Source organism: Seriola lalandi, unplaced genomic scaffold (genome assembly GCF_002814215.2).
Source record: "Seriola lalandi dorsalis isolate HSWRI2012SDOR001 ecotype SW California unplaced genomic scaffold, Sedor1 jcf7180002054885, whole genome shotgun sequence".
Classification (NCBI taxonomy): Eukaryota; Metazoa; Chordata; class Actinopteri; order Carangiformes; family Carangidae; genus Seriola; species Seriola lalandi.
The window spans coordinates 5,166,749-5,190,585 of NW_019525437.1; the positions used below are offsets into that span (position 1 = coordinate 5,166,749).

A 23,837-nucleotide genomic window follows, 5' to 3' on the forward strand; every position below is an offset into this window, starting at 1 on the left:
TATTGCTACATAGCCAGCCCTCTGAGCAGCACTACCTCTTCAGGGCAGCCTGGATGCTACAGTTACTCGGTATCGGAAAGTGAAGAAACGGGCTTAGTCTAGCTGGTTAGCATGCAATGACATGATAAAAATAGAAGCAGAATAAGAGAGGTGCTTTCCAACTGTGGAGACAGCTCTTGGGGGGAAAATGAATGAAGTCTGATGCTAACGTTAGCATGTAGTTATAACAAAACTTACAAATAGCTCCTTTAATGAAGTTAGCCACTGACACTGGGTGACAAGGCCTGGGTCGCAGTGAGGGAAAAGGATGCTGACTTTTGTCCTACCTTTTTTTGCACCCCTAATGATAATTTATAGCAGACTTTGTAAATATCCCCCTTAGGGTCTTCTCTGAGGATGTTCTGTCAGACCTGTACTGTTAACATCTTTACATTTTGCTTGTTTTGGAGGCTTTTTCAGACTCAAATGACGAGGATGATTGTTTTTCTACATTGTCCATAAACTTAGGGGCTGTACATAAAAAGAGCTACAAGCCAGTAACTGGTCACCCAACATGGAGGTGAACGTCAAACAGTCAGCACTTTAATCTCATTAAAAGTAAAGTTCAAATCCAATTTGCTGGAGAACAGAACCAAATTAATGAAAATGTGTCACAGTTCTACTCCCCAAACACTGAACATTACACGTCACAGCCGACCAGCAGAAATATGTGAGAGTTTCAGAGACTATAAGTGTGTGTTCGGCCTGAGTTGGCTGAGTCTGAGCCTGGAATACATGTGTATTGAAGTGTGTCCCTGCAGGTGACAGATTGAGCTTGTAAAGACGTGTATTGATCTACGCTGTTCCCTTGTTGTCCCAGTAGTTAACCCTAGTTTCAAACAACATGTGCCTGTGACGGTGAAATTGATACAGGTCACCAAATACGGCTCTACTTGTTTGGACTGGCTGTCAACATGGCCTTCAGATGGCAACAACAAGCCCCACCAGGCAATTAATGAATGATGAGAGGAGGGAGGAAACCACAAGAGTGTGAGGGAGACAAACTGGGACAGAGATCAGAGACTAGACTCAGCAGTTTAAAGCACAGTGTCTGATTCCAGACCTTTTGAAGACCAAATATAAGATAAATAGAGGGACAAAGGTTTCTGTATAGACACTCTGGATCGGATTATTTTTTTTCCAAATGAGGCTCTCTGGAGAGGCTGTAATCTGTTGATAAAAAGCCAATTGAAAGGCTTAAATGCAACACATCTGCCATGTTACATAGTGTCATATCATTTAACCAGCATCAACCGACGCCTGTAGCAAACGCCAAACCCATCATAGTGACAAAAGAAGGACTTGAGATACTGTACAGCAGCCAGGAGCAAATGTGATAAATGGCTTTTTTTTCGCGCAGTTGTTGATTTCTCTCTGCAGATTAATATGCAGGTCCCATTTATTTACAATAGGACCAATTCAGACAAAAGTATAAATGCATTGCAAAGGTTTGATGAAAATGACAGTTTCAAGACAATTTTGTGACTCTTGAATTTGAAAAACTGAAAACGTTTAAGGTCCTTCAGACAGTCCGTCTGATAAAAATGACAGACCCAAAACCCACAGCTAAACAGTCTGGTTTGGTTCAAACAAACTCTGATGTTTGTTTGTGGTGTGAAAGTGAAGCAGACAAACCAGCGGAGTGTGTGGATAGTACTGTAGTTGTATGAATTCGAAAGCGGAACTATTATTAAATCCATCTGCTGATCGTCAGCCGCCAAGGAAGCAATCTTATAATTGGTGTGTATAAGAAGCACATGTCCTATGATGGTAACAAGTGCATATCAGCAGGGACGTGTGCAGGGATCTTCTCTGATCAGAGAGTTACATGCAGTTAACACTGTAGTCTGCTCTGCTTGTGCCCTGCTCTGTGTACCTTGGCATTGAGTAGCAGCGGCTTCTCTCGTAACATTACGGTACGGTATGTTTGTCATTATTCATGAGGCCGAGTTTTCGTCTCAACCAATGATGCTCAAATAAACACTGTGCAGCAGCGTGTCGCATGAGCTCCTGGTTTGTTTGTTAAAGAACAGGTGTGAACATGAGGTGGACCAGAACAAAGAGGTGACAATGTATCTTTTTTTTAAAATTTTTTTTTGCCTTGGTCCAGACCAAATGAACCAAACTACAGCTGTGTAAGCAACCTGAGAAAAAATGCCAAAGTGCCACCAGAAGCTTTGGAAATTAGATGATTCATGGTCATGCATCATAGACATCTTCTAAAGTGTTCAAGTTTTCCTATCTAGTTCAGTAGTAGATGTCCGTTTACCTCAAAATATAGACAGAAGACCTTTCAGAAAGACTGATTAAAGCAGAACTGTATGAGAAAACCCACTTAGTTCACTAAGCTCAAAGAACAAAGTCTACCTTGCTTGCTACCCTGGAGCCCCAGACGACAAATATGACTACCAGACGACATGATCCAAACTCTAATGGCTCATTATCCAAGCTGTCTGCTGACACGGGAGTATGGTATGATGGATGATCTCGACTGACTTCACTCTCTCTCTCACACACACACACACACACACACACACACACACACACACACACACACACACACAAAAACAACAAGCACAAATACGCACGGTCTTGATGCCAGAATTCGACTGTACCCCATAAATTCATTAAAGGCTGAATCAATAACTATTTATAAATGTGGGAATGAGTTCAAACTTTCCTGAGCCTGACAAAACACACAGTAACTCACCAAAGAAAACTTATCTCCTCTCTGCTTCTGTGTTTGATCTCACAACAAACCCATGAACAGACGGTTAAATGAGTCAAAATGCTGTGAAAAGCTGCTACTCACGACTCTTTCTCCACCACAGGTCCATCACAAAGGGATCACTGACCTCCAGCATCTCTCTCAAGGTAAAAGGCCAAGGGCTGTGGTTATTTTTTACAACCACACAACATGAATAACTAATAGATGAATCAGCAATGAGAGAACGTTTAGAAACATAGTACATCTGACATGCGTGAACAAGGGCTGCGTTCAAGAGACGACAGCAGAATAAGAACACATGTGAGAGAAACACGGACTATTTATCCCGGAGGCTAGAATAAAGTGTCAAGGGCAGGCTGGGAACATGTAAGAGAGAAGATTTAAAATTAAGGAATACAAGTAAAGAAATGTCAATTGTTTGTATTCATGTGTTTACACTTACATTAATGTCTTGGAGGGACAGGATGAGAAAATACTGCAAAGCAAAGGAAATGTGACAGGTCTTAAGATCTTTAAATCGACAAATTAAAATTTCATTCTGACTGATTTACATTTGCATAAATTTCAAGGCTGGAGCTAAAAATCATTTTCATTACCAATTAATTTTGGATTAGTTGATCAGTTGTTTACTCTGCAGAAATTAGTGAAAAATGCCCATCACAAAAGTCCAAGGTGACATCTTCAAATGTCTTGTCTGACCAACAATCCAAATCACAGCAGACTAAAAAAAAACCTACAATTTTTTGGCCTTTTGCAATTAATCGATTATGAAAATCGCTCTAGATAAAAGCCTAGTTAATGACAAAATTGTACACTACTCAGAGTTCTGTGTGTTTTCATTTTAGACAACTGGTCCACAATAGTCCCTGAAGCTCTAGCAGCACTGAGGATATTTTTGCTTTTCACGCCTCTTAACAAAATAAAAAGAAAGTTTTCTCTCTCTTGAGGCTACAAGAGGACGAGCAGTGTGTTTGAGGTAAGATAACAGTGGTTGTATTTGTTTACAAAGCCACTAAATCTCTGTTATACTTTAAGTGAAATGAACACTGCTGCCTGTTGCTCTCTTTCACCTTTTAGCTTTTGTTGTGAGCGGTGGCCTCAGCCTGTGGTAACGACTCCAGCTTATCTACTGAGAAAGATATGGACCAAGACGGTAGACAATATAGACATCAGATATCATATAGATATATATACACATGGTCACACATTTCTCACAGCAGTTTCCAAGGCATGGTGCACAAAAAAGAGCAGAAAGAAAGATTTAAACAAATTAAAATTCTCCATGCTAATTGGCTGGCATGTGTCCCATTACTTTCTAGTAACTGGATGGTGCACCTGGCCACCTATTATGAAGGTGTTTGTATATTTGTGGAAAACGTTTAGGGTTGAGATTTAAGTTCTGGATTAGATTTAAGTATTCACTCATTTTAGACAGGTAGAACAAACTGTTTCTTTTTGACATTTCTGTGACGTTTTCAGTTTTGAAGTCATTTTTCCTGCAGTGTTTTGTGTTGTGTTGGGTGGAAGGCGTCTGAAGTGAGAACTTAAGATGAATGACTGTGACAAAAATACAGACAGACTTATAAATAATCACATTTGAGGGTTTAGGTCACAAGAGGGAGTACATAAGGAACTAAAACTAAAATAACTTACTGACAGTCTCATAATGCCTGGTCTCCAGACACGCTCTTGTCTCCAGGCTTCTATGTAACCTCACTCTACATAGTCAAAAATGTGATTGAGCCTGATATTGAAGTCATTTCTTACCTGATAATGTAATACACTCTCTGATTCAAATTGATCACTGTATCATGAGATAGGGCGACCTTTTTAAATTATTGCCATATCTGTATCGCGACGTGTTTAACAACGATTTATTGCAACAGGTCTGAATTTTTTTTTTTGTTGATGTCAAGGGCTGTTTTATTACAGTATAACTTATCACAGTATCTGAAGTTGATTGCCTCGCCTGCTGAAACATGATTTAAAAATGATCACTTTTACAGTCCACAGGTCCCAGATAGAGGCGAAACATCTATTTATTAATGTCTTCTAGCCGTGAACTCATTCTTATCTGTTGCCCTAGTGATGAGCTGTTTCACACACCTGTGCCTTGCATTTCTGTAGCTTGAAATAGTGCAGAAGTCTGACTTTTATGCCTTATAGTCACAGCTAAAACCTATCAAAAATAACATCAGAGGAAAAGAAACAGAAGACAAGAGAAGAGGAAGAAAAGAGATGATGAGAGAACAGAAGATGTGGAGAAGAGGGTGTCAGAGAGGACATCCTTCATACTGTTGCCAGTTTGACTCGTGTCTGATCCATCTGTTTCCGGTCGACTTTGTTAAACAGTTGAAAAACAGTGCTTCATGGAAACAGAAAGAAACACAGCTAAGAGTGCAATGGTTGTCAGCGTGGGATTGGGAGATTTTTGAGTGTGTTTAAAGTAATTTCCGCCAAAAGTTTAGTTTAGTTTTAATTGGAATATTCAAAAAAACCATGAACCATGACAATCATGGCTGGAATTTGGCTGGGGACCTTTGTGGTTCCACATTCCACAGATCTGTGTCTCCCATTATTACTTGTCACCTCTAATACAGGCATAAAATACCAGAGTACTTAACATGTAATGGCTATTGCAATTTGAAGATTTACTATGAATGGACAACAGACACCGTACACACAATTTAACTTTAAATCAATAAGTAAAATCTTCCTAATTCCCAATTCAGGACCCGAGTCCGACCACGTCAAAATTATAATCATTTGATCAGGGTGGGTTCCCCTTTCATTGCTGCAGGTCTCAGGTCTGTGTGTTAATATGGGAATTGCTCCCAGCTCTGATCACATGGTGCTTCATCATCATAACAGGAGGGGAAAGGTGTTGCTAATCTTCTTATCCACTTTTGCTTGTTAATTGGTGGCACACGATGCTGCTGCCAGTGTTCTCTCTGTTTGAGTCGACCGCATTTTAGATTGAGTCAATTTTTCCCAGCTATATTTCAAATCCGGGGCCAGTTTCACAAAGACAGACTTTGACTGTGGTTTATGTATGACAAATAGTCAGACTAAATTCATCTGTTGCACAAAGCAGTTTAGTTCAGACTGTGAATGAATCCTGGGTAAATTGCTGCCTGAGGAACAGCATCCAACCACTCAGCTTCATTTACCCCAGTGGAAAATGTTTTTCTTTTGGAAGAATTCAACAGTTAAAAGAGTGTATGAAGAGTGTAACAATAAAAAGATGAATCTAATTTGGAAAAAAAATGTATGTAGTCTCTAAAAACTCTTTCCCCCACAACAAGGTTATATTAGCAAACTACAAATTATGAGCCATGTTTTCTTGTTTTTTGTTGCTGGGTGCTACTGGCCACCACAGGTGTCATTGATTGTTTCCATGGTAACATTGGTCTTAGGCCTGAGTTAGTCTAGGGGTAGGGCTTCTAATGTTTTTGACTTAAAATGAGTCAGTTTATTTTTGTGAAACGGTCTAACAACGGACTAACATCAAACTGATCTATGAGCAAAATTAAGACTGGCCTAACACTACAGACCAGTCTGAGATATCTCTGTGAAACTGGCCCCTGCTCTGACTCTCCAGGGGTCTCTTTCAGGTTCAGGGTCTTTTGTTTAGAAAATCAATTTCCTCACACTGGGTTCAGGAAGGTTTTCCACTGGTCCATTTTGGATCAGGACCAAAATTTTGCACATGTGAGGACCAATACTTGGAGCTGAATGTTGATCCACAGCTCTTGTCTGAAAAGTTTTGAGCTGAACACACTTCACAGAGTAACACACACTCCAGTTAGCTCTCATGCGAGACTGACTTGGCACAAATTTCCACATAAATTCTGAGAGAAATAACATCTCAGATAGGATCTCAGTTATCCTATAATACAAACACCCTCAGAAAGTGAGAGGGTAACTGGGATTTAGTTTACTGGACTCTCACTAGATTGGGTTGACTCCTTCAGATCAGGCTAAAGCTCTTTTACAAAAGCACACTGAAAATTGGCCTGATTCCCCTTTAAATCTCTGCAACTACTTTTGCCAAAACACCGGTCCGTCTGCATTGATCCGACAGGATTGCTGATCTGATAAACTGCGGCTACGCATGTAGAAATGAAACTCTGTGGCTTTTCTCGTGAATCAAAATGAATACTTTAATACTGCATTGTGCCTGGATGCCATACACAGAGCTGGGTTTAAACAAATGAGACCACTCTTGGCTGTCATCTGTGAGCCGCTGCTCTGGCACGATGGGAAGAGTTTTTGTTTATGGGATGAATAAAAGAAACAAACAGCGTTCCTTGAGGTCCGACTAATCCTGGCTTTACATAAATTAAAAAGCAAAGGGAAATGTGTGGACAAGTGAAAAGAGTGCAAACATGCTCTGACTACCAAGTCAACAAATTGTGAGGAGACAAAAAAGAGGGTTGCCTGCAGAAGTCAAGGACGGAGCAGTTCAACAGTTCTGTGGGATGACGTAGAAAACAAAGGTTGTACACACAAGTACAGATACAGGTTAGTCTAAAAATAGTCTTTTGATTAATTATGAACAGAGCCAGAGAGGAGTTTCCCCTCTCCAAACACAGAGACTGCTACAAAGTTCCTCAAGTGTTCGTCTTTCCTTGTCAGAAGAGTCACTTTTCACTCCATCAAGGGCAAGAGCTCATCAGTCTCTCCAGCCCCGGTCGTCTTGTTCCTGCCAGCGTGACCGACAGCTACGCTCCCGATCCTGACAAATTGAAAGCTTGCCCCTGAACTAACCTACGAGAGATATTGTGTATGTACATTTTTTTTTTTTTTAAACAGAGGAGCTTGTTTAGCTTTTGGTTTGATTTTCTGTTATATCCTGACATCTACGTGACGAAGACGAGCACACACGCACGCACGCACGCACGCACGCACGCACACAGACTGACGTTTTATTGAATTTCAATCTGCACTGACAGGTACATACCTGATTTTTTTTTTTTTCTTTTTTATACAGCACCTGAATCACAATTTGAAATTCAACAACAGTGAGCTGGTGGGATGTTGGGAGTGTGTAAGTGAGTGTGTGTGGTTAAAAGGTCTGTGTGTGTAATGAAAATAAAAAAGGCAAAAGAGAAGAAAGGAAAGGAAAGCAAGAGATTTTAAGGAAGCAGAGTATATGCATGATTATGCATATAGATCAGAGATTAGATTCACACTGTATCACAGATGTGACTAACGGAGGAGGTCTAAAGGTAATACTAATATTCTTCAGGTGCGTTCAGACTGAACATGAAGCGAATTATTGTCTTGTTTTATTCCCAGATATCTGACTTAAAATTAACAATAATGAGTTTTAGTGGCAGGAAACAGACTAGATAGAACAGCTGTGTGTGTGTGTGTGTGTGTGTGTGTGTGTGTGTGTGTGTATCAGACTGACTTAAAAACTTAACAGGACTCAAATTGTTTCTCTTATTATATAATTTCCCCCACAGACCCAGACATTCATTGAGTCTTACCTGTACAGCTTCAGGTAAATGTGACTTTTTGGCTCAAACTGATATATCTAACTGTAACTGTATCCCTGATCCAGGACTGTAGAAGTAGGAGTAGTAGTAGTATTAAAACAATTCATTAATAGTAAACCATTTGTTGAGAAAGATTGAATCCCTTTCCCTCTGAGAAACTTTCACCTTAGTTCCTTTATGTATTATTTTTCTGTGTCCCCTTGTGTCTTTCTGTTAAGTGGAGATCGAGACTGAAAACATTACAGGATGTTGCATGGCTGGTTGTGTGTTGCTTAAGGCACCGGTGAGTCGTGAAATTCAACAGATGAATGCCTTTATCAGACGATAAAACACTGTACAGCGGATCTTAACACTCACAGACTGGAGCTTCTCTGTGGCAACTATTCTATCTTTTGTTACGACAATCACAAGGTGAATAGTAGGACTATGGTGTTGACATTACAAGTATCCACCAGGAATGTGCACCTGCATGTGTGTGTATGACCAACACAGCGCCCGTTGAGCATGGTTCAACTTTTTTTTTTGCCGTGGCCACTGCGCTGACTGGTTTCATTTGCTTCATGTTCAAACTGAAGGCACCTTATTTGTGATACATCTAATATTTTGTACCAATAATCAAATAAAAAAGCAAATAAAAAATCAGAGGAGGACTGGCTGTTACCTAAAAATAGTGGGTAAATATTTATCTGGTAAATTGACGAACTGATGAAATGGCTTTTCATTTCTAATTGTGACAAAGGTGATCCTGCTGCATGTTGTTCCTACAGGGGAGTCTGAAGTGAATGGACAAAAACTGTTAAAGGCTATTGTGTTAAATCTCGACAGTAGGATTCTTCGGGGGGGGGGCAGGTTAATGGGTTACACCGCTATTTCGTCTCCCAGACAGTCGGGAGTTGCCTGTCTGTTGAGGACATTGAGCAGTCTCAGTGTCTCCTCGTCCGTCCCCCAGCCAAAGATCTCCATATCCTCCTCCCCCTCCTCCTCCTCGTCCTCCCCCTCGTCCTCATTGTCATCGCTGTCGTCTGTGTTCGACTCGTATTCTGAGGCGATACCTGACTCGCGAAACCTGGCAAAGTCCAGGCAGCCCAGAGCTTTGACGTCACGGGACAACAACTCCACCGTGCCCTCAGAGACCTCAGGACTTTTGATCTCTAGCCTGTTAGGCTGGAGCGGCGGAGGAGGCGAGGGAAGTCGAGGAGGCGGAGGCCCCGGGGGTCCCGGGAGGAAACGGAAACACTCCAGTTTGAGAAGACACTGGTCCCTACCTAGGGGGCTTCCAAGAGTCCCGTTGGAAGATGAGAAGGCATTGCTGGTCCCGTCACCGGTGGTTAGCGCAGGAAGGTTGAGGGCCGACACCTCGGGTTTAGGGGTCGTGGGGTCACAGATCACTGGAGGGACTGTAGACCGGAAGGTGATCTCCAACAAACTGTCCTGGGAGCCCACTGGAGGAGAGGAAACGAGGTAGAGAAGAATATAAAGGAGGGAACAAGTGATGAATAAGCAGATCAGAAAGATCAAATATTTATACCATATTCACAAGACCACTGTGCCTTGATTTAAATTCCTCTGCTTCCACTCCTGCTGTTGGATCACAGCAGAATAAAATATGTGATGTGAACTGTGGTGAAGCAGGATCTTAACACAATCGATCACTCTGTTCGGTGACAGAGCTTTCAGTGTGGCAGTCCCCGGCCTCTGGAACTCTCTCCCAGAAGAGATCGACACAGTCTCATCTCTGGACAGTTTCAGAAACCCACCTGTTCACCAAGGCCTCTGGCCTCTAGCTCACTCACCTCCTACGATCTCCTCCAATCATTGCCATTCTTATTCTGTCTCGTCTTGTTTTCATTTATATATATGTTTTATTTATTTATTTGTGTTCTTACTCTGTAAAGTGGCCTTGGGTAAGTTATTATTATTATTATTGTTAATAAATCAATGCATTTTTCTATTGGGTAAGAAAAAGAGGGGGGAAAAAAAACATGTTTCAAAGCATTTCATCATCCTCCTCCTCATCATCATCATCATCAATGCTGCGTAGCCAAACATGTTTTGCATCCTTTATGGGCACAGGACACAGAGACATATTAAAGGAATAGTCCATCTATTCAGGATCAAATACTCATCTCCAGTGAACATGAAAGAAACAATTCACAGCAGTTCTCAAATACCATAAATAGTTCTATAAAAACTTCTCAAACCACTCCTGCAATTTAATCTGCTTCCTCTCTCTGTTGTTCATCTGAAATAAATTAAAGTCCAGGAAAAGCTTTTTTAAAATCTGCTGTAAAGTTTTATCAGACACAGAGGGAGAGTGACAGACTATAACCAGGTTCAAACAGTGGGCGAAAGAGAAAACCAAATTAAAAGATGCGTAACAAAGTTAGCAATGATTCAACACAAAAACAGCCCTGTGTTAAAAGATTAGAGGGAGCTGTGCTGGTGGGTGTGTATTGTTCAAGTTACCAGTGAGACATGAAACGTGATTCGTGAGGCTCAGCTGGAGTAACAGATTAACACATTTAAAAGATAAATCAGAAACCAAAATAGTGCAAGCTTTTACCATAAATCTCCCACATCTATTTTTCGTGAGTCATTCGGTCGCTTCCTAGCAGCAGAAAACACTTTTTCTTTTGTGCTCCGTTACTTTTCAGTCCAACATGCTCCAAACAGATCTTATTTCAAAAAGTAAAAACGTTTTTCTCTCATTATGTATGGTCACAAAGGAGACAATTATGAATGACTGGTTTCCTCAAACACACCAACACAGAAAGAATGGATCACCGAAATTGGAAAAGATAGACTACACACTAAAGAGCCAGTATACAATGTAACATGGGCTCTTGTAGAGGGGATACCTGCATATAAAAGAACGATGGGTTGGTATGGTTTTGATTTGCTTATGTTTTCTCTGTCAGTAGCTGTATTAACACTGAATTATTATTTGTGTTATAACAAAAGAGTGCTGCCGAAGTTCAAGCATATTAACAGTACTTTTGGTTGACATTATTTGAGGGTTTCATTGGTTTTTAGGATTTAACGTTACTTTTTTGGGGGTTTTTTTCTGTTTGTATTTTTTTAATTAATAAAGAAATAAGTAAATAAATGAATAAAGATCTCCTCACCACCAAATAAATTTGCTTTACGAATCACATCTGCTTTATGTCGCTTCCCCTTTCCCCAAATATGAGCCGGGTTGTACCAAAATCCACTGTAACTGTTGTGAATCCAAACTGACTGCAGCTGTCACAGCCTCAGCGAAGGAGCAGGTAACTGACTTTTCAGAGCCGCCTTTCAAGCCAGTGAACGCTCTAAAGGCGAATTCCATTAATAGCCTTTCTAATGCTAATGCTGTGAACTGAGTCTAAACCTCCTGCACGGTGGTCCCCCGCCTCCTCCCATCTATACACAAATCACGTTTCAGGATGTGAAATGATGCTAAATACTGTGATATATGCTGTGAAATCGACCTTTCTCATGGTGGACATTGGGAAGTGTGATATTAGGAGAAGCTCAGGTGTAACTAATAACATTAGAGAGTTAAAATTAGGTGTGTGAATGTGCACGCTCTGAAAGCGACACACTGCAAAAGAGATGCGGCCGTGATTGATGTTATTGGTTACACTCATGTTTGACAAGTGGAAACTAGTCTATTGTCAAACAGACAAAGTCTATTGATATAAATGCAAAAAAACCCCCCAAACAATTAAATCGTGACATTACATTATTACATTTACTCAGTTGTAAATTGCTTTTGTGCAAACTGATTTACAATAGAGGGACATCACTAAAGCTTCGGTGCAGTAAGAGACCTTGAATAGGTGTTAAGTACTAAATCTATTCAATCAGGTGAAGTGTGAGGAGATCAGGTAAGGAAGTGCAGCGACAGTGCATAGTAAAGATACTATTATATTATAGCTAAGATATAATTTTGAGTCCATGTGCATCCACAGAACAGTTTCTCTGACCTTGTGTGAAATGAAGTGCATTTTGAAATGTGCAGAGGTGGGAATGAGAACATTTTTATTTTTTTTAACCACTGTATTTCTGAAATGTTGGCTGATTCCTAGAGGGTGATAATTGCAGGTCAGGCTGGACTGCAACAGTACTGAGAAGATTGTCAGGCTCTGATGGTCGATGAACAGTCTTAAAAATATGTTGAATGTGGGTGGTGGTGGTGGTGGTGGTGGGGTCCTGGATAAAAGAACAGCGACGGTATAATGTGGAGACTGACAAAGCAGAGCGGTGAGGTCCACTCTCACACTGGTACTCACGAATTTCCATTTAGAAGCCTGTCTAGGTCTGCAGGGGCCTCACTCTGTCTGCTGTCTGTATGAGTGCATATAGAGCTGAATATGTCTGCTCCGTCAGTGTGTGGGTCATGATGTGTGTGGCTGAACGTTTGATCTGTCACATGTAGGAATTTCACCTGACAGTGGAGGCATGTGTTGATCTGGACCTGGGGGATTAAAATGCTGAATTAAGATGCTTCTTTAATTATTATTAAATTATTTGTGCCTATTTTTTTTTTTTTTACTGTTTGTTACCTTCGTTCTTATTTTGTGTTTTCTGTTTCTATTATTTGTGGTGAGCAGAGGGTTTTATATGTGTCGTGTGAACTACTGGAAACCTGAATTTCCCTCTGTCTTCCCTCTGTTTTCCATGGAGACCCAGGATGACTTCAACATTGCATTACAGGGGATTTTGAGCCTTTTCCCTGTTTTCCAAAATACATTTCTGATTCCGTTATAAACCCAGTGGCGCTCTTAGATGTTTAGGGAGTAGTATTGTGGTTGTATCATGAGTCAGAACCAAACAGGGTGAAGCTGCTTTTCACTGCTAGGCTGCACACACATGGAACTGACTCCCTGATGATGTTAAAAATCCCAACTCTGCCTACCTTGAAATCTAAATCTAACAAGTTAGAAACTCTGCTGTTCTCCTCAGCCTTTCATTGATTGTTTTTTCTACTGTAGTCTTATTTCCTTTGTTGAATTTAAGGCAAATTGCAATTCATTACAGTGCAGTGTAACTGTATTTTTTTTTAGCATATTTCAATTTATTATATATTTCTTATTGTTTATGAATGTTTTAATGGGTTCTTTACCTTATGTAAAGACCTTTGAATTGCCTCTGTATTTGAAATGTGGTACATAAATATAGCATATTGCCTTGCCAAATGAACTTCTGTATTCAGTGTATAATATTTTTTGATACATTTATTCCATAAAATTGTATTTCACTTTGTATTTTTGATGCAGATGTGGATCCTAATGGAAAAAAAAATGTCTAAATGTTCTGGACTGTTAAAATAACACATTTTGTAGATTGTACCGTCTGGGCAGAGCTTTGCAAATTGTCTCCAATATTTCCGATTGCACAATATGAGAAAATTTTATTTTTGGGGATTGGTGTGTTTTTGTATAACTGATAATCATGTGATACTGCTGAATGTCTTCTGCTATGGCTGACCTGTTTCTTTCATGACAATACCGAATCAAAATAGCTAAAGGGGACGGAGGGGATGAGTTCTGCCACGCACCAGTTGCTGTTGTTTAATTTCCTACAACATTTATCTCCGTTTGTATAAAAACTTTCCTCTCAGCAAAAGTGTCCCATACATGTGCACACTGTAGATGCCTGTGCATGTACTTTTACATGCACAGGCATCCAGTGTGCATGATGTACAGCATGTGTGCGAGTCTCATACACAATCCACTCACTTGAGTTCGGTCCAGACATCTTGGTCTCCAGCTCCTGGATCTGTTTAACCAGCAGGGAGATGTGCTGCAGCAGGTCTTTGTTCTGCAGCAGCAGCTGATGGACTCGAGCCTGGGCCTCGAGCCGAGCTGTGGCCTCTGCGCTCAGCTGGTCCTTCAACAGGTGGACCTGATTAGAGGGACAGATTGAGGAGGAAGGAAGAGAAACAGATGCTCAGTGCCGTGTATAGTATACAAACAGTTTTTTTCCCAGGTCACTGCTCTGATGGTTGTTACTAGAGCAACGAGGAGAGATGTAAAACTACACTGAGAGGGTTTTTGGTTCTTGAAACCACAAATATATCTTTTTATGGATCAAAACTTCAAATGAAACACAGGAAAAGTGTGAAATATGGGATCTTCAAATTTCAGCACACATGAAAAAAACCTATTGTATCAAGTGACATTTATCACATGGGAAAAACACTGCCAAGGAAAATGGACAAAAGTGCTACTTTACACATCAAAAGCCACATATTTAATAAGTGCAGCTATTGTTTAGACCTTCACCTGGTGACTAAGTGGATCAGGAGATGAGAGGCTTCAGGGTCTTGCTGAGTCAGCTCAGCAGGAGGCAGCGATTGATCAATCGCACTGAATTTCTCTGCGTGTTAATTAATCAAAGCAGAATCCCCTCTGAGTGTTTTTCCAAGAGGAGGTAAAACGAATCAATCAGTGACAATTCGGTGGAGACGTGTGAAGAAAAACTCAACACAACAAACAGCAGAAGTGCTCGTTGCACATAGGGCTGAAGTTTGATAATAAACAGATGTCTAATTAATTTATAAACCTTAGTTGAAAAATGTATTTTGAAGATGAGTTGTGCGTGTTGGACTCTGGGAAATGACTCGATTAATCAACATATTAATCTGCAGACTAATCAGTAATTAAAACTAATGATTGGTTTTAACTTAACCTTCTGATATTTGATCCCTCTCCATTAGGTATACTTACAAAATACAAATACACACAGCCAGAGAGATTCAAGGTGCTGAGGAAACATCAGTGACAGATGCCATGTCTTTGTTATTACCGTGGCTCTATAATCTTCTATTACATTTTTATTGCAGGACTGGCTCAGCTCCTGTGGCAGCTCTGATCCTCATGTAACCTTAATGCCATAGCCTGCTGTGGTCTGCAAGATTAAAGCTCCAACTCCATTTCAATTTAAGACAGAAAGGCTAAGACTTCTATTACACTTTGAATCATTTATATAAAAAGACAGGAACCGGAGAAAGGCAGTGTTCGCTCAGCGCATACATGGTCTGACACACACGCACATACACTTGCTCACATATCGCAAAAAAGCTTTAGTAGCAGCAACAACTCCCCATTTTTACTTCAAAGTACTCTCCAAATCAAATGTCAGTGGCCCCACCTCCAACCTTATTTAGCCTTCTCCTATCATGAGCACATAATTGCTTTTAACAATTTCAAAGGAGAAATTCTCAAGGTTTCAAATCACAAGAATGGTTCAGAATGAGCCCAGTGTGTTGATGGAGCCCACTAACTAATGATTTTCTGACAGTAGAGGCGACGAGGCCCTCAACAGTGTGATGAAGCTTAACCCTGGAGTGTGAGCATGGTCCAGCCGGACTTCAAATGTCAGCTGTGTAGTAGGTAAACGGAGAATTTTATCCAGTGACTCTACACGCATGGTGGAATACTGCTGTCTGTTTTTGTTCATATAAATAGCTTTATCAATACTAGAGTGCATCTGAACGTGTGCCCGTAAAATCTCTAGGAGAGCAGCAGTGTATTTCCAGAGCGCTGTGAATCACCGAACCTCAGGTAGAAGATGCAAGTCACTGACACTCATAATGACTCCCTGGTTCCTCATTTCAGCTTGATGTGGTAATACAGAACTCGTTACTGTGGTGGCATGGAGGCTCTTGGCTCTAGACGTCAACGTTGACAAATATCAAAGGAAAAGCTACAAAACGAACTGTAATTGGTGTTGGAACAAAACAGAGGACAGTTCAGCATCCTGAAACACTGCTGTGCAGCGAGAATCTCTAGAGAGTCCTTTAGTATTATATTTCGACTGAAAATCATTATCATGCAGTTTTATTTACTTTTATTTAATTGCAGCTGTTTAAGTTAGTACCTTATAATTCAAATTGCTGCAGTTATGTCGTATATGTAATATTTGATGTTTTATGCTGTATTTTAATATGTGGTGAGTTTGTAGGGCTGCTGTCTTGGCCACGAATGTCTTGTAAAGGGGATTTTATCTTATCTCAATGGCTTTTCCTGGTAAAGTAATGGAAATATAAATAATGCAGCATAATGTTGTTTTTATTGCTCTGCATGTTATGTATTGTTGTTTTAGTAAGTGTTGTTTTAAAGGTCCCATATAGTATAAAGGTAGATGTCCATGTGTTGTTTGATTATAAAGCAGGTCTAGGTTCTATATTAATACTGTGAAAGTATCAAAGTGCTCAGTCCACAGAGAAATACACGTAGCCTGTATTCAGAAACTGAGCCTTAAAACCAGCTGTCAGGACTTCTGGAACTTTGTGATGTCACAACAAAGTAGTAATGGCTCTCAGCCACGCCCCAAGCCCCGCCCATCTGGACCATCTAACCTCGCAGGATTTGGTCTCTCTGAGTGTTTACCTGAAATCTGCTATATTTTTATTGGATCACTCAGAAAACACTCAGCCAATCAGAAGAGCGGCTCAGAGCCTCCTCTCTCTCACTGACCTTTTGTTACTACAGCTCCAGAGAGAAGCCTGAGAGAGGAAATGTAAAAGTACATTGAGAATATAAATATATCTTCTTATTATATATCTTTTATATTTTTACAACTCATGCTTCAAAACTTTTTTTCATGGCTGCTCCTGTGGCAGCTGTTTCTATGTCAAACTATGACCCTACTTCCCTGTTTCCTCTGTTAATAATAATAATAATAATAATATTATTATTATTAATTGGGTTTTCAGGGTGACTGTGTAACACCTGTCTCAGGTACCGCAGATGATAACTAGGCTTTTGGCCAACTATGGTGAATTTACAGAAATATTTATAAATGTGCCCTGTCTCTGTTAAATAAACCAATAGAGAAAAAGTGAAACTGACTGACTTTTTTGATTCTACTTTGATATAAATTTCATTCAGACTTACTCCAGATAAAAGATCCAAAATATCAATGAGCTACAACTCACTGATTAACTTCTGAACTAGTTTTTAATTGAAAGATTTAATCTACTGGTCATTTAGTCTGTAAAATGTTATACAGTAGTTAATCATCTGTCGCAGATGGCGACAATGTAACACTTCCTGTTTTTTTAAATCAGAATCAATCATCCACAATCTTTTCTACTTTGTGCCACTCGCATGATATTGTCTTTCTTCCTCCTCTCTCATTGCCTCCTTCCTTCCCCCTCTCCATCTTGGATGTAGGCATCATTTTCACTGATTCTCTGTGATGAAACCTCATCACTCAAACAAGTGGCCGGTGAGGCAGAGAGACACAAGATGGAGTCAGAATTCACAGCCTCTGTCCCAAGGCCTCCACACCTCCTCTTCCTCTTCTCTCACATCCACTCACCGCCAGACAAGTTCAGAGGAAGGTAGTCATCTTCGTCCATTATCCTTGCACTTAGCAACAAATAGAGGTGATTCCAGATCGTGTTGGGGCCAGGCTGCTGCTGCAGACCTCATTTGTAAAGACTGACACCCTGATGATGACTTTGGTGGTGTAATTTACAGCTGACAGGACCTCCTCTTGATCTATGGGAGAGTGGAGCTCGACTCCAACACACGCTGCCCTGCTGACAACTCTAATAGCGCATCAGCCCCTCCTCCATGGTTTATACTGAGGCCTTGGGAGCAAGTGTCACATTTATCCTGATGCTGTCCATATTAAATGTCTCACTGAGCTGAGATGCACCAGCTGGTAAAAGGACACAGAATAATTTCATGCAGAAACAGCAAAGAACAAAGTAGAATAAGCTAAAATAAACTTATTCTTTTAAAAGTCAGACTTTTTCAACTGGATAGCTTATCAAAAAAAAAGCACAAAGTCTCGTTCTGAAGCAGCAACACAAGGTTAAATTTGGGTTTCCTCTGCGAATGATCAGACCCGCTATCTGTGGAAAAAGAGCTTGCTACTGCAGATAAAACAAAAATATGGAATGGAAAGCAGATAAGATGAGAAATGTTAAGCCCGACATTATAACAGCTGGATCTCTCTGGTGATTTCCATTTGTCCGTTTGTATGTCCGTTTGTATGTCTGTCTTGTCTGGTGACCTGTGTGTCCAACTCATTTTCTTTCTATTGTCCCACCTGCACTAGAATCTCACTTCATTCACAGATAAATACAATATTTAAAGCTGCTATTTGTTGGGATGCAGCAGTTATTCTTTTACTGTTTGCCTGGAGGAGATTATTAACCTGATGACCTCAACATTTTGATCAAAGAAGTTTTTAGTGATATTATTGTCATTGTTGCTGTCACTATTTTTCAGGTCAATGCAAAAGACATTGGGCTTGAAAAACCTTTGAGTTGAATCAGTTGATAATTATCATTTTATTCTTAGCTTATTGTCATTTTTGTCTTTGCTTTTTTCTATTCTTACTGCACTGCACTCTTATTTTTTTCTCTGTGGGGGGGCTTTGTAACTCTTGTTTTGAAAAGTACAACACAAAAAAGAAGTTATTGTTATTTCTCAGGTGAATCCTTATTTCACTAATAAAAACCATGACTGAATGTTAAAAGAGAGATATTTGTAAATTTTGCTATTTCTACATAGCCAATGTTAGTACTAAAGGGATAGTTTGGGTTTCTTGACATGGGGTTGTGTGAGGTAGTCATATACAAATGGTATATGTTGCTGTGTATGGGGACACTTTTAAAAATGGCCACAGGAACAATCCAATATCTGTTTAAATGTACACTTTCAATGGTTTATCTTCCTCTGAAAGCACCACATTCCTTTGGCACTACATTTGGCACACTACATGTTTTCAACTGCCGAGCTACCGTATTCCTACGCACAAGCGCACCTACGTAGTGCACTGTATTACATCGCTTTCTGATTTACTCAGCAGACCTGTGGCTGTGGCATAATATTCCTTGACTTATTAATTTATTTTATTATGTGTTTTTAGTTTTAAGGAATATTTGTATAATGATGTATAACAAAGTGTGTATGAGTCTGAGCCATAAAGTGGCCAACCCCCCAAAAGAAAAAAAAAAAACTCTGAGCTGAAAACAGAGCAGTTCAGTCAGTGTAATACATCAGCACCATGGCAACAATGTCCTGATTTTAATATGGGAGGGAGGACCAGCTCCAAGACATATTACTCAGTCTATTATTTCTCCCCTTTCTATGGTGATTGTTAATTTGCATGTGGAAATGTGATGCTGATGCTGTTATAGCTGCATTTTCCACATTATGTGTTTCATTTTCTAGGGGTATGTACATCAGTGATGCAACACAACAACTGGTATCAAAGCAAACATGATTTCATCCATTTGTATTACACATCTTCAGACCTAACACATAGTTGCCTTGTTTATGTTATTAGAGCGTAACCAGGTGGTGAAAAATACAGGATGGATGGAAAATTGGTTTAATCACAGTGAAAACACAAATGCTGCAAGAAAAGGGGAGATAAGGTTAGCTCTTCTCTTCCTGCCTGTCCAAACTGAAATAAACACATTAAAGGATAACAGTACAACTGCACAAAAAGCAGAATGGACAAAGTCAGCCAGACTGTCACAGTATGACAATCCAATTGTAGACCACAACCCACTCGTTTAGAGCAATAATGTCAGCATTACTTTTAAAACTTAAAGCGAGAAGAACTAAAAGCTCTGACTAAAAGTAAAACTCAGACAAAGACCCAATTAAAAGGTGCTCCCCTTGTGTTTCGCTGTGGTGGTCCCTTGGTAGTAAACCTGCTGCTACCCAACGTTTTCCTCCCTCTTATCTGAGTGTCGTGAAATTGAAGGAGCTTCAAGCGACTGAAATGGCTCCTTAAAGCTCTAATTAGGCAGCAGCATCTCTCTGCCTTTTTTATTGCTTTCTTTGTTCAAAACTGTTCCCCAGAACCGAGCAGAGCCCAAGGACAATTTTCATCTTTCTAACTCCTTCTCTCACAACTATTTGACATTTCTCTACCTCGTTTCCTTGCATATTTCAGTTCTTTACAATGCAAAAACCATCTCTAACTAACAGATTTTTGAAAATAACATAGAACACTTCAGATATTTAGATTATATTACATGCTAAGACTTGGTCTCATCTCTGAAAATTAGGAAATGATGAGTGGATACCATATTCTGGGAATTTATGATAAACTGATAAGTTGTTAAAACATTTGTCTGTGCCAATACCGGCACTACAACATGAGAAAGTTCAAGAGATGAATGGACATGAAAACAATCACATGTTAATGTGTGGTTCTTTTTGACTCATATCAGTTATAAAATGTGTAACATAAATTATATTAGCTGAGCTGTGAAATGCAAGAAATCTAGTAAATTTGAAAAAACAATAAATAACATAACAGGAATTGCAAATTGAAACATGCAAAGCCTCAACCAAAAGGTATGATGGGTATCTTAATCATGTCGAAGTGTGTATAAAGCTCTGAAGGTTGATGTGATGCAGCCATGACACGTAACCTGTGGAGGTCTGCTATTGGCTGAATCAATAGTAGTCCTTATTTTACAACATCCAAGAGTCACAGCAGTGACTTTAAGCATTTATATACAAAGCTTCAAATCCTACTTTCTTTGACTCATAAGTTAAAGTTTAGGAACAGTCTTAAGACCATTTCTTAGAAGTTTTATTCACACTGGCTCTGATAAATATCAGGTAAGTCTCTGCTGTCACCTATCTTGTTTTGCATTTATAGCTTGTAACCAGGCAGTTAGAATGAATGTTGAAAACAAACAGGGCTTAACAGAAAAAAAGCCATTTACACAAACTCAAACTCTGACAGAAAATCCAATAAAAGCACGACACACTGATGATCTGTTATCACCGGAAAGTGCTCTGTAAAACCACTACGGCAAAGAGCACTTGGCACTGCAATCAGAGACAAGATGAGAACAGAGGGATTAAAGCAAGGAACATTTCTGTTTGAGGGTGTGGTGGGGGCGATCAGCCAGTGAGCCCAGGCCCAGAACACTCACACACACATGCATGGCCACCCTGAATGACAGGCACACAGAGAGGGGTGGGAGAAACTTACAGGTTCATCAGCCCACCGATGTGGAGGCCAACCGTGATTTGTCCCTGTCTGCGTGATGGTCAGTCTGACTATGACATGTTTACTACCACAACTGATACAAATAACAAACAATAACACATTGTACAGTAACAAATTATGCAAAAATATCACAACAAGAAAAGGACAGCAAATGATCCTGTCTAAATGTGGATCAACTAAAAAAAGTCTCAATATTGGAAAACTGCATTATGTCCTCAACCTTTCCTCAGGAAACTGTAGTCTTGAAATTGTATGTATTGTAAGTCCAAGCACAACTTTACAAAGCCATAAAGTATATCCAATACACCTATCTTTCAAACTTTTCAACACGCATTCCTCCATTGGGTCTCTAAGCAGCATATGAGGCATAATACTGTTATCAAACGATTGCCAAAATTAGTCTAAAAGATCGCGATGATGATATAAAAACTAAACAAACAATCTGTACTTTGTATTACTTTTTCAACGTACTGCGCTCGGTAGTAGGTCTACTTTCTTTATACAAAATATAGCGTTCCTTATGGCTGTAAATATACATATACAGCCATATTCTTACTACGCAACAGTCAAAAAATGTCATATTTTCCATATACATACAATTATCAATGTTCAAATCTAAAATGACCCCGTGCCTGAAAACTTTAATACCCGAGAACATTAAACAGAACATAAAAAATGCAGGTTCAGAAATGGAAGATAAGACTGCTTAAATGATATCATTTTCCTACCTACCATTTCAAGACAAGACTAAAAAACTGTGATTCTCTCGTTGGTAGTGTAAGGGGATTAGGACTGCTGCTCGTGTGCTGTGACTCCACAGGGTTGGTTGCCGAGGATGTACTCTTCACACAGGATTATCATCACTGCATTGCCTGCCCACGCCAGGTCTCTTTGATGTGGGAGTGTTTTAAACCCCTCCAACACTGGTTTGTCTCTGTTTTAATCTCAGTTTTGGATGAAAAGGCTCAAGAGGAAATGATCATGTTGCTGGTGCAATGATAAGGAAACCATTAGAAACGCACTTACACTTCTAATGTGCCTAAGATGGCGAGTAAGTGCTTAATGAAGTGAGAGAAAAGCAGAAACATCCGAGCAAGAGTGTAGGAAAGGAGTGAGGGACCAAAGATGGATGGAAGAAAGATTTGAGCTAAGACCGGTGAAAAAAGAAAGAAGAAAAAAACAATGTGTGGAAAAATGAGAAAAAAGGAAAGAAACGGGGAGAAAATAACTGAAAGGAACAAAGGGTTATGAATAGAAGGGAAAGAAGGAAGTATGGCATAAACAAAATAAGGGAGCAAACTAGAAAGACAGAAAGAGGTAAGATTTCATTAAGCAGTTACAGAGCAGCATCTGCAGAGTCAGTTTCATCTTGAAACAGATAGTCAATATACCCTACTCTATACTCCCTGACTTAATTAAACATCTCCACTTCCACTCATCCCTAAGAGAGCAGTGATTAGCGTTGACCGGCTAGCTAATTTACCTCCATTTACTGTGACCTCTGCTCAGGCTGTGCAGCAGGGTTCAACATCAAGAATATTTTCACAGTTGCCTGGTGGGGCTGTGAACTCGCAGGCATTTTCATTAGCACAGAGGGCAACGTTGACAATAATCACTACTTCAAATTTCTTTCATAATTGGATGAGACGATAAACAACATGGCAGATTGCTTTCATGCATCAAAGTAACATCACTTTGAAATACAACTGTTGAGACGTTTGAACTAAGATTAGCAAAATACAGACAGGCGACAAATTAAAGGAAGTTAATGTTGCAAATAATGATCTATAATGTAATTATTGATTAATCTTGTAATTACTGTCATGATTAATCTTTATTATTCTTTTGGTCTTTTCAGAAAGACACTCCGTTGAGCAGGTGCTTTGTCAGAAATACAACAGAAGAGAAACAGGTGTATGTGTTACAATGCAGCCAAACAAACTTGATTGGTCAATAGTTGTCATTTTTCTGTCTTTCCATGGCCAAACTGGTAGTTTTCTGCACAGCAGAAGGGCATAGAGAAAGGTGCTGCCATGGTGGGGAGAGGGAGGTATGAGCCTGTCACCTGAGGCCCTTCATCGAACAGTTTACTCTCTGGATCAATTACTCATCACTCTATTCTCAAGTGGTCGAAGAGTCGATCAAAAAGTGCCAAAAATGACTGTTGTTGGTGACCAATATGTTTTGGAACAAAGCCACACCTTTTATCAAGCTGAATGCTTTTATTTAAAATGAGTAGCATTAAGTTAATGCAGGAGATTGAACAATAGGGTTGAAATCGGTGAGTCTTAATTATAAACAGTAACACTGGATTACAGGCTGCGTCGATTCCACCTAAATATGTTTTATTTTCAAAAAGCATCTCTTTTGCTACGTTTGTGTCTGGCGTCCACACTACTCCATGCTTTTCCAGCCCCTAAAACTGAAACTTTTTGGAAACGCTACTGGCCCCATTTTAGTTTGAAAACTCTGGGGTTACGTTTTAGTGTGGATGGGCAGAAACATGGATAATGAATTCCAAGCCTTGTTGACCTTGCTGTTTTTGCCAGCAGCTGCTGTGCAGTTACATTATGCATTTC

General features: G+C 39.8%; 1 protein-coding gene across 4 annotated transcripts in view; it reads right to left on the reverse strand.

Annotated features, from left to right (window-relative positions):
- LOC111671722 (carboxyl-terminal PDZ ligand of neuronal nitric oxide synthase protein-like) overlaps positions 1–23,837 on the reverse strand; it is a 187,875-nt gene that overhangs the window by 22,001 nt on the left and 142,037 nt on the right. For all 4 annotated transcript variants that reach the window (XM_087180045.1, XM_087180044.1, XM_023428886.2 and 1 more), the window contains 2 exons: positions 13,995–14,160; positions 9,537–9,713 (listed from right to left, as the gene is read on the reverse strand). In XM_087180045.1, the coding sequence (XP_087036171.1) occupies positions 9,537–9,713; positions 13,995–14,160 (343 nt within the window). The remainder of the gene's footprint in view (positions 1–9,536; positions 9,714–13,994; positions 14,161–23,837) is intronic.